Genomic DNA, 12,570 nt, shown 5'->3' on the forward strand with positions numbered 1-12,570 from the left:
GTTCTTCGTGTTTCACTGTTGCAGTCATCACACTTGGGTTATATCTGCCTGCAGGTAGCCCTCAGTCAGCCCGAATACCAGAGACTTAGTATTTCTGCGTCAGTTGCTGTCGCTCCAGAACTGACGTCAGGTCATCAGGGGTATAAAAACAGGTAGCCGACGCCATTATGTCTGTCTTTCTTGCCGAGGAGCCCAAAGCAGAAGCAGTTTGCACGAGGGCCGGTCGGCCGCTACCTGAGTTTTCATTTCCGAACTGAATTATCCTGTAGTCTTCTAAATCTAAGTACCCCAATGGGGATCCTTTTTTCTTGGTCTAACCAATTTCAGAAAAAGTTAACAATTGTCTTGCCTGTGGAAAGCAAATATCACACCAAGATTTCCATTCTTACTGCATCACCTGTTTAGGCCTAGACCACGACGTACGTCGCTGTCGGTTTTGTGCCTTGTTCAACGCCCAAACTATTCGTCGTCGGGCCCTTTTTGTCACTAAATACTTTCGTTCTCGATCTCTGTATTCCGAAATGGCTTTGTAAGCCATCCGGCTACCGATCTTCCGAAAAAACATAAGGATAAAGACAGAGACAGACTGCACAGGTCCAAAGCTGCCGACTTCACTTCCATTAAGCTAGTCGCCAGTTCGGCACTACTCAGTGAGGTGCTTTCGCAACCCCTGATGCCCGCTTCAATGGATTTGCAGGCCTCTACCGAGACCCGTTCGGAGTCCGGTATGCCACGAGACCCTTCTTCGACTATGGAACCTGCAGATGTCTCTACCTTGGATGGGTTCGGAGCTGCTGAATAGGCACCGGCTTCTAAGGAAATTCTTCGTACTACTAATGTTCGACACAAACCGACTTCTTTCACGTCTTCAGTTCTGTCTAAATCTGCCAAGTTTCTAAGGTCAAGAGTACGTGCTACGCCTAAAAAAACAGTGACCAAAGCGCATGCACCTGCTCCCTTTCCACAACATCAAATGCTTAAAATGGCAGAAGACCTTATTTTGCTGATTAGGGGAAGTCAGTCTTCCCCTGCTAAGAGAAAAAGAAACCTGTCCTGAGCAGCTTCAACAGTCTGACGACTCTGAGGTTTCTGATTATGAAGACATGCCCTTATCTGCTTATGAGGATTCAGATGCAGAGGAATCCATTCACTCTGCTTCTCCTCTGGTGGATTTTTCTTTTGGTGAAACCTTACATACTTTAAGAGAGCATTTCCATTGGGAATGCCAAGACTTTCCTCAATCCAAAAAGAGACCCAGAGAATTTCTAGATTTGCCACAACATAGGCCTTTAGCAATACCCCCAGTCCTGGATGTTGCGGATGATGTCTTTATGGAATCCAGTTTAACTCCTGATACTTTACCCCCGGCTCCTAGGAAACCAGACAGGTACTACAGAGTACCTGGCTCTTACAAATTCCTTTTCAAAAATCCTACTGCTGACCCAGAGGTCATCTCCCAGGGGCCTAAAGGTATCAGAGCAACTACAGCTAAGAATCCCACCCCTTCAGACAGGGATTCCAGAGCTCTGGACAGATGGGGTAAGAAATTATATACCTCTGCAACTCTCGCCATTAGGGCTTTGAATTGTCAGTTTCACATGCTGAAGTACCAACGACGTATTATGGAACTTATTAAGCAAAAAATAGCTACCTTTACAAACTGTGCAGAAAATAAAGAATTGCATGAGCTTATGCATTCTGCAAGCCAAATCAGCAAGCATGCATTATAGTGTGGCTGTGACGCCCTAAAAGCATCTTGCAGGGCAGCAGTCACTGGTTCTGTACTGAGAAAGCATGCTTGGCTTAAGGAGCAGACCTTGCCAGACCATGTCAAATCAAAGTTATTAGACGCTCCTTTGAACAAGGACAAGCTGTTTCGCACCAAAGCAGAAGAGCTTCTTAAAAAGATGGAAGAAAAAGCTAAATCTATGCAGACAGTCAAAGAATTCCTAGAAGTACATCCTCCTAGATTCAGTAGGCATTGCCCCTCGAAACATTGGTCCTTTCCAGCCCCCTCAAGGCCATCTCAAACTAGACCCAGGGGAAACAGACCTCCCCCAGACTACATTCTCAGGGTATGCAGAGATCTAAGCAATGGAGTGCCTCCACCTCTAAAGCAGGGAATGCTAAACCACACCCTTATGGAAAGAACTCCCAATGACTTCTCAACTCCACTCCCCACCTCTGTCGAACTGCTTGTGCCCCTTGGAGGAAAACTTACCCTTCATGCAAAAAAAAAATGGATTTCCATCACAAAAGACCGATGAGCCCTCAACATTGTATCCCAGGGGTACAAATTTTACTTCCACTCACTGCCAACCCCAAAAGGGTTCCCAGACCTTCCTCCAAACCAGTGGGCAGAGGCACAAAACCAAGTTCAATCCCTGCTCTCTATAAGAGCAATTCAGCCTGTTCCTGCAGATCAGATAGGTCAAGGATTTTATTCCAGACTTTTCCTGGTACTCAGAAAAGAGGGCACTTGGCACCCAGTCCTAGATCTTTCAATTCTCAACACCTTCCTGGTGGTACCAAAATTCAAAATACTCACCCTGCAGCAGCTTCTACCTATGCTAGCCAAAGATGCCTGGTTAGTCACCCTAGACTTAAAAGAAGCCTATCTGCACATCCCTGTAAGGGAGCCATGCAGGAAATATTTACGCTTCAGGGCAGGATCTATGCATTATCAGTTCTCTGCACTTCCCTTTGGCTTATCCACTGCTCCCAGAGTATTCACAAAATGCCTGGCTCTGGCCATTGCTTACTGCAGACAGAGAAATATTCAAATTTACCAGTACTTGGATGACTGCCTGATTCAGGCAGACAGTCAGGAAGTGCTGTTGCAGCACCTGACATTTGTAAAAAAACTTCTAACCTCCCTGGGGTACACTATCAACGAAAATAAATCAAAACTAGTCCCCAGTCAAAAAATTGTATTCTTGGGAGCAAGCTTGGACACAGCATCCCAGATGGCATTCCTCACTCCAGAAAAACAAGCCTGACAGACTATTTTACTCAAATGGCCACCAGAACCCAGCTATCTGTAAGGCAAATCCTGCAAACCCTAGGGTACATGGTCTCATGCATCCTACTAATTCCATATGCCAGATAGCATATGAAGAAACTTCAGTGGTACTTAAAAAGTCTTTGGTGCCCACATTCTCAGGACCTGGAAACAGTCATTCCTATAATATCCTGTCTAAGGACAGAGTTTCTTTGGTGGGCAGAAGCATGGAACCACAACAAGGGACTGCCCTTTACTCAACCCCACGCCACCCAGACCCTAACCACAGATGTATCAGACTATGCCTGGGGGGCACACATGGATGGCAAGTGCATTCAGGGCCACTGGAGCCCAAGTCAAATTCATCTGCACATCAACCAAAAAGAGATGCTAGCTGTTCAGCGTGCTCTGACAGCTTTCAAATCCCTACTCTCACCAGGACCCCTGCTAATAAAAATGGACAACACCACAGTTGTGTGGTATATCAACAAGCAGAGGGGCACCCTGTCTTACCCATTCTGCAGGCTAGCCATGGCCCTGTGGAACATGGCCTTGGAAATGCAGCTCCATCTGCAAGCTCAATTCCTGCCACGCAAACAAAACTCACTGGCAGATGACTTCAGCAGAAATCTTCTAGACCCACATGAGTGGCAACTAGAGCCCAGCACCTTCAAGCTTCTGCTTCAGAAATGGGGAACTCCAGAGGTGGATGTCTTTGCCTCCCCCTGCAATCACCAGATTAGCAAATTCTGCACCAGGGCACCCCACAGCAGGGCCTGGAAAGTGGATGCCCTATCCTTCCAGTGGGTAAATCTCTCAATCTATGCCTTCCCCCCCTGCCCCTTCTCTCAAAAGTATTGCTCAAGATAAGACAGGACAGACCAAGGACAATTCTGATTGCCCCAGACTGGCCACGCCAGCACTGGTACCCACTCCTGCGCAGCCTGTCATCGGTGCCACCCTGGCACCTACACCAGAACCCAACCCTGCTCTCTCAGCAGGGGGGACAGGTCTTGCATCCACAACTACAAACCCTAAATCTTGCAGCCTGGCATATTCCTTGAACTCTCCCCTAGTAACCAGCCTAAGCAGACAGGTGCTGGACATCTTTCTTGAAGCCAGAAGACCCAATACAAGGAAATCCTATGCTGATAAGTGGAAAAGGTACTGCTCCTGGATTCAGTCTAAAGGAGAGGACACAACTCTGCCCTCCCTGCCTCTAATCCTGGATTACTTAGCAGATCTATTCCACAGAGGCCTATCCTTCTCCTCCATTAAGATCCATGCCTCTGCAATTCCGGCTCATTACAACACTGAGCCACCTCTCTTCTCTCACCCTCTTATCAAACAGTTTCTCAGAGGGCAAACAACTTAAGGCCACCTAGGAGAGCACCCAACCCTGCTTTAGACCTTAACTTTGTACTGGAAAAGCTCATGCTACCCCCCCCCCCCCCGAGCCTGCAGCATCATCAGAGTTAAAATTCCTCTCATGGAAAACAGCCTCGCTTCTGGCCATCACTTTAGCTAGAAGAGTGTCCGAGCTACAAGCACTTATGGCCGTGGAACCTTTCATTATTTTCCATGCTGACAGAGTCTCCCTCAGGACTAGCCCTTCCTTTATGCCTAAAGTGGTGTCCAGTGTGGCTCTCATCCAATCTATGCATTTGCCAGCTTTCTTCCCTAATCCTCAAATAAAGGGGAATGGATCCTAAACTCCTTGATCGTGCACAGACAGCTCAGATTCTACCTTGATAGGAGTAACCCCTTCAGGAAATCTGACCAGTTACTAGTCAGCTTTGCACCAGGGGCAGAGGGCAAGGCCATTTCAAAGCAAACAATTTCCAAATGGATAGCACACTGCATCCATTTCTGCTACAAGCACCATGGGAAACCAACCCCTCAGGGGGTCAGAACACACTCCACTAGGGCGACTTTCACCTCTACAGCATTCCTCAGGGGAGTCCCTACCAGGGACATACTGGAAGCTGCTACCTGGAGTTCTGTACACACCTTCACCAAACATTACCACCTGCCTATCTTTTCTAAATCCAGGGCGGGTTTTGCAACAGCAGTCCTGCAAGGCATACTAGCCAGCCCCAACTCTTCTTGACTGCCTCCTCCCTTCTTCGGCTTTGGGAATCTACCCAAGTGTGATGACTGCAACAGTGAAACATGAAGAACATAGTACAGTTGTGTACACTTACCATAAATGTAGATGTTCGAGTGTATTCACTGTTGCAGTCCTAGTTTCCCTCTCTCCAGCCCCCTTGTCTCTCTCTCCTCTATATGTCTGTTACTCACCCTTTTCAGCGGTATTGGTATTGGTATTTACTTTTCACTGGTTGTGTTTTCCCCACCATAACTTAGCTCCCTATTTGCGGGGCTCCTGACATTTGGGGCAAGAAAAACTGACATAATGGCGTCGGCTGCCTGTTTTTATACCCCTGATGACCTGATGTCAGTCCTGGAGCGACAGCAACCGACGCAGAAATACTGAGTCTCTGTTATTCGGGCCGACTGAGGGCTACCTGCAGGCAGATAACCCAAGTGTGATGACTGCAACAATGAATACACTTGGATATCTACATTTATGGTAAGTGTACACAACTGTACTTTCTTTGCAACATCACTATTGTCCCATATTTTCTTTACTTTTTAATGACTGTCTTCACTGTGTTCCATGGTATATCCATTGTTGTGGAAATTTATTTGTACCCTTCTCCTGACTGATAGCTTTCAACAAAGAGATCCCTTTGATGCTTTGTAAGCTCTCTGCGAACCATGGCTTTTGCTGTAGCAGGCAACTGAGTAAATGTCAGGAAAATCCTAGGACAGCTGAATTTTATTTGGGGGTTAATCGGTCTCTTTAATTGATGGCAGGTGTGTACCCAAGAAGACTGAATGCTGTAATTAAAACAAAAGGTGCTTCAATAAAGTATTAGTTTAAGGGTGTGCACACTTATGCAACCAGCTTATTGTATGTTTTTTCATTTTTATATTTTTCCCCTAACAGATTTGTTTGTTTTTCAATTGAATCGTACAGGTTATAGGTCTCATTAAAGGTGGGAAAAGTTTTGAAATGATTTTTTGTGGTCTCATTTTTTATATCACAAAAACCTGGCATTTTAACAGGGGTGTGTACATTTTTTTTATCCACTGTATATGATCTGACAAGGAGTACTTTTATTTTCTTCCATTGGAGTGCTGTACCATGGCTGGAAGTTTTAGTTGTTATACTTTCTGACAGAGATGTTTTCTAAGATTACTGCTACTCTAGGTACCCTGTACTGATAATCCTTTAGGACAGTCTGTATAATAGACATGACAGTTTTAAAATGAGGCTGTGTGTCTGAATTGTGTTTTCTGTATTAAACTTTTTAGAGACATTTCTTACCTTAGGACAAATAATAGGAATTTTGGTATAGTTGAAATGTACTAACACGAATAGATTACTTTTGTGCGGAGTACAGGTACTTGACCTCTGAGGAAGAGAAGACAATTAACTTATTTGGGAACTCTGCCCCCACACACACACACACACACACATCCTTATGAAAATTAAGAAATAGTTTATCATACAAAAGCTACAGCAAATTCCTTTAATACAGGTTTGTAAAATTCATACAGACTTACTGGTACTCAAATAGTTTGTGAAGAATTGGCTATGCATAATGATTATATTTTACAAGCAGTATTTTACAAGCAGTATTTACTCTATCTCAACACATTTTGGTTTAAACTTTGTAAGATTTTCTGAACTTATTTGACTTCTTTTGTTTTAAATTGCAGTGGACATTTTCTTTTGCTGGATTTGTGGCTGAGCCTGGTAGCACGTACAATGTATCTGTCTACAATTTACCAAGACCCAACTTTTACAGTGACAAATATGATGTTTCTAAAACATTTTCAGTTCCTGGTACGTGATTAAGTAATTATCTTTTATATTGATTGTTTTTTTTACAGGTAAATATTGTTTGTAACATTAATTATGTAGGAATAACTGTAAATGTTAATAATAATTGTTTGGATCTTGCTTCACTTACCATTCTCTGTTTCCTCTCCCAGTAATCCTCACTTTGCTAGTGCTTTGAAATTGCACTTCCACCAGGATTAGCAGATGGATATATTATATTACCAAATCACAGTATAAAATGCTTGAAAGCAACTTCACAAAATATGGAATGAGGTGTTGTCTAAATCCAACTGTTTATTTTGGTGCGAAATAAAGGAAAAATAGAAGGTTGAAGGATGGTCAGCTTCCATTAAAAAAAAATGCAGTGTTATAGCAGAAAATTCAGTGGGCAGACAAGGGCAGAAAGCCAGTTTATCCATTTTTTTTTTCAAATTAAAGACTATAATGAGGTTTCATCTTTACCTTTTTTTCTTAGTTTAATGCTCAAGCACACAGAAACTGTTATCCCATGCCTGCACCTTCTCCAACCTTTCTGAGTAAAGAGCTAAATCATCCTTTTGTTGAAGAAATTATTTTTATCACATATTGTTCTGCCTCTCCACACTAGTTTCATGTTCTGTCTTCTTGATTACTGTTTCTTTAATACTAGAAAAAAATGTCATATTCCAGTACAGCTGGAATCACATGCCTTTGCTTACTAATTGCAGGCATTCACTTTGAATGACCTGCTGCCGGGAATTACAGCATATATGTAGTTACATGGAGTGCCGCAATTCTGCTCCAGAATCGGGGGGAAAGGTGGGCTTGTTTTAAGCACCTTTCTGACATTCAAAAGGTGCTTAACCTGTTGTAGTGCATGGAGCACTGCAGCTATGCTGCACCAATCAGGGAAAAGACAGGCTTGTTACATACCTTTCTGAGGTTGGACAGGTGTGTCCTCCCTCGCTGCTTTTAAGCTCTAGTCTTGTACTAGAGCAATAATAGTGGTCAGCACCCACCACAGAAAGCATTTGGAAGATGTTAACTCATTACATCCAAGGGATGCCTCCAGGTGCAGCTTCAGTTACCTCCTACTGCTCCTCTAGGCGTCAAATATTACTTGTGCATATTTGCATTAATAATTCCAAAACCATTCTACATACAAGGTTTAAAAATATTTTATCTTGAAGCATACATGATGACAAACACAATTGTATTGATATTTGACCTCTGTCAATGAGTATTTGTTAGAATTGTAAGGTGATAATTTAATTTTTAAAGGCTCAGGCCACACCCACTACGATTTAAAGGTACATACTCGAAATAGTTGTACTGGAGTGAATAAGTTATACTTCATTCAGACATATGTGTGAATGAAATGTTTAACAGCTTCCCACCAATCTTCTGTGGTGGCCACTCATTTTGTGGCAGTGGTTAAGTGTTTACAGTTTTCAGAGCTGTTAAACACTTAGTACTACTACATTTTTTTCTCCTACTTTTATAGTACATGGGAGCAGGTAAAAATTAACTACGAAGGGTCTGTCCAATTCTAATCCATGTTTTACATGTTCTTGATATGGATGTCAAACCTCTTGGACTTTGAGGTAAATTGCTTGACATCTGTGTCTTGAACATGTAAGAACCTAGCTATTTGCTGCAGATCTTATCATAATCCTCTATGTTAAGCAATGTTGCCTCACCATTGTTAAGCTCTTAGCAGCTTCTTTAAAGCCATTGTGAATAAAGTGTTTAACTTCTTTTAAAGCTTTTTGCACTTCCCACTGCTCTTCTTTCGATAGCTGCTGTCTGTGTGCCACTGGAGTGTGTTACAGCTTTCAAAGCTGTAAACCACTTAGCATTCCTGCACTTTTTTCCTCTAACTTTTGTACTACATAGGAACAGGTAAACCTCTAAGTACTACAAAGAATTATGCTCTTGTCTGTCAGATCATAACCCATTTGTTGTGTGTTCTTCACGTGGATTTCAAGGTTCAACTCTCAAACTTCACTCTTGAGGTAATTTTCTTGATATCCATTTCTTGTACATATAAGCTGGTTATGATTTGAAACCCCAACTGTATAAAGTAGAACTTCTTAGAAGAAAATTTGCCATTTTTACATAAGACTTTTAGCATGTTCCATGTAATAACAATGAGGAAGTATTACCCCAGCATCCATTCTCAGTCTGTAGGTGACTGAGGCAGTATTTCTGAACGTGATTTGAATGTTAAAGCTCTTTAGAATAGTGAATGGAGGATGTACCCATATCATTTCTCTGAGATCCACAACTGACATCTACGGATGCAAGTAATGACAGAGAGCTCCATTATTCCTGTTTATTCTCACTAATGAAAGAACAAAAATATTGGTGCTCCATGTGTTTGTAGACAAAAGTGGTGTTGCTATTAGAGAGATTTCTCAGCAGAAAATAAATTTCATTAGACATAGCTGATCTCCCCTTCCATCACTCACAGGCATGCATATTGATGCTGGAAAGTGTAGTGAAATGTCATGTGCTAGTATCAGTCCGGTCCAAAAACACATATATTCCTAACTGTGAAATGTATGTATGATGTTGGTTTAACTGAAAAGTGCATGCATTCTGTCTGCTGTCTATCCTTCAACTCTAGATGTTTACCCTAGTATGCCCAGTCCCTAGGTTCAGGTCACTATATGCAAATGCTGGTGAGTGCTCAGTCTGCCAGCATCTGATCCTTGAAACTAAAGGCATAATCAAAATGTAATTTAAATGTAATATGTAAAAGGTCCATATCTAGTGACTGTGTATTGCCATAAAGCACGCACACATGCATGCACACATGCACACACACACACACACACACACACACACACACACACACACACACACACACACACACACGCACACACACAGCCTTTAGTAGTGCTTCTACTGATGCTAATTCCATTAGTCTTAGGTACTGCATGCAGGCACTGGTTGGTGTCCCTTAAGTAGAGTATTAATTCCTTAAAATGAAAAACTGTACTTTGTAAGTATGAGTTCTGTCATTAAAAGCCTCCCCATCCATGCGCATTCTGTCACAAAAGGGGGATCCCTGGATACCTAACTAAACTTGTCCAGCCTGAATGAATAGCGTAGAGTCAGAAAATTTGAAATGGAGTTCCTTCAGACTGCGATCACAGGGAACATCATAGCCATAATGGAACTGAATTATTCTTACTAGCACAATTCTGTTTTCTGTTTTCACAGCAGTTTCTTTAGATTCTAAGTGAGGAACCAACACCTCTAGATTACCATCCTTCCTTTGAGCAGTGGTTATACAAGTGCCTTACAAGGGCAGAACTATAGAATGAAAGGTTTTATTTGTAGCCTCATCTGGCTGTTTACTTAAAGCTCATTCCTCTCAACACTTTTGGGCAGTCTAAGTGTAACAGTTTTCTTACTTGATACTATCAGTTTGAAGGTCATTACAAAAAAGTCAGACCTTGTCCCATCTTATACTGTTTTTTTATCCTGGACTAGTGTTAGGCACAGCCCAGAAGAAAGTCTTATTGCAAGTAGTGATACACACAGTCGTATCCTTGCTACACTGCTACCCACCTTGCTGACCAGAGTGTTTAAATCAGTGCTGCATTATATGGCAGCCAGTGTAATGACCGACTTAGAATGCCAAATTTCGTAAGACAACATTTCAGCTTTATTTGAAAAATTTGGGAGATTAGATCAGTAAAATTGTAGAAAGCTGGGGATCACTGCAACTCCTCATATGGGCCTCGATATTTTGAAAGCGATATTAGCCTGGTTGTTGGAGATCAAGACATTCAAGATATGTTTTTTTGTTCCAAGGGAGGTTACAGGTGGCCATCAGCAAGATTGGTATTTATGTAGTACATAAGCAGGTCACACTAGATCATGCCATCTTTGCAGGCCAACTGTGAAACTGAAATTTGGCATAGTTTGTGGACCTTCATTTAATAGCCCTACATTTCTGGAGAGAAAAAAATCAACATACTGGTAGGTGGATTATGTAGCTCGTGCAGAACATGTGGGTCATTCAAGTTCACAGCTTTGGTCAGGAGTTGATTTTCAAGTGATGAAGCTTGCATCTTAAATGAATCCTCAAATCCCAGTTGTCTGGACCAGATATTAGGATGCTGTGGTGAGGAATCTGAGAGGGAAGTTTTTACAAATTTTCTCCCTTTCTTTATTTTGCAAGTGACAAATGTTGATAATTTTCTCCTCAATAAACTAGCCAAAAACATGGTTCTCTCTTCTCTTAGAGATAATATCCCACTTCATTCAGTTTCCATTCAAAGAGGATCGTTCAAGCAGAAAGGGAAAGTCTGATATCCAGTACTCAAGTCTCTCCATTACATATCTTGAAGACTGACATTTTGCTAATGAAAAAGAAACTTTCTCATGTCATTCAGTTAACTGGGTCAATTTTGGCAGCATCACCCTGGCATCTCACTTACTCGTTTCCATAGTCCCTGCAGATGTGTTTACTCCCACAATCAGTTTCACTTGCCATCTTAGAAGTTGCCCTGGAAATAAGTACAGCTTACTTTCATTTTAAACACGTTTTAGCTGAGAGGTAAACGTGGTTCTCCTGTACCAAACATATTTTCTCTGATTGTTTTCTTTTTCCCCATTTCCTCCATTTTTCTCTACCTTGCTGTTATTTTACTTACTGTGCTCTCTCTTTTTTTTTATTACTTTATAATTTACTTTATAAAATGTACCGCTAACATGAAATCCAGTCATCAGAGTCTCATCCAGCACAAGATTCAGACCACCTCTAATTAAAGTGTTCCTACAACTAAAATGGTACCATTTCTAATACCTAGTCCACATATGTCTTAAAATACACTCTGACTTGGGTATGCAAAATTCCCCTTATCAGGTGGCCTGCTTATTCCCTCATTCCCAGTATGAAATTGCACCTTGTACAGTATCACCATCTTTTTCCAGTAGTGTATAGTCCTGCTCCATACCTGTTCTTTCCTCCACCCACACTGATAGATAGAAGTAGACATTTTAGCTGTGTGAGGACTTATTATCCAGCCCATCCAAATTCCTGCCCTCAAGTACTTTACCCTCTGCCCTGTAATCCTAGTAAGCACTACTACCTTCTGCCTTTTTATCACAAAACTTCTTGCAGTCTCTGTTCGATATTAAATTTTTCTCTGGTGAGGAGTCCAGTCCTTCTAGCTTGTAATTTGAACTTTTTTCCAGTGTCCCTTAGCTGAAATGCTTTTGCATAGTCTTTCTGGTTTGGAGATTCTCTTTGGGGAGAATTAGTATGACAGTAGCTTTTAACATTTTGGCTCAACTACCCTGTGTACCTGGTTTCCTGTACAGATGTTGTAAAGTAGTGGCTATTTTCCTGTGATGAACCAGATCAGGTCTTGCTTCTTCCTATGTACTGACATAGGTGGGCATGAGGCTTCATTTTATATCTTGCATTGTTCTTCACTCACTTTAGTTCTTCTTGATGTTCTAAATACTATTGGTTCCTCAGTCATGCTGGAGAAGCTTTTAATGGCTCATAGTATGTTTTTTTCTTCTACTAAGAAGTTAACTATATCAGTTAGAATTCATTGAAGTGCACTGTTATGTCAATAACATCTGTGAATAGGCGTGCTTGTTGTAGACAAGTCGCACTACAAGCTTACCACAAGCAATGCCTGTGCTATTT

At 41.9% G+C, this 12,570-nt stretch overlaps 1 protein-coding gene across 1 annotated transcript in view; it reads left to right on the forward strand.

Annotated features, from left to right (window-relative positions):
* The window catches only part of IL17RA (interleukin 17 receptor A), a 786,505-nt gene that overhangs the window by 355,540 nt on the left and 418,395 nt on the right, over nt 1-12,570 (forward strand). The window contains exon 6 of the mRNA XM_044087525.1: nt 6,791-6,917. Coding sequence (XP_043943460.1) covers nt 6,791-6,917 — 127 coding nt within the window. The remainder of the gene's footprint in view (nt 1-6,790; nt 6,918-12,570) is intronic.

Source organism: Protopterus annectens, chromosome 11.part0 (assembly GCF_019279795.1).
Source record: "Protopterus annectens isolate FY-2018-M chromosome 11.part0, PAN1.0, whole genome shotgun sequence".
NCBI classification, from domain to species: Eukaryota; Metazoa; Chordata; order Ceratodontiformes; family Protopteridae; genus Protopterus; species Protopterus annectens.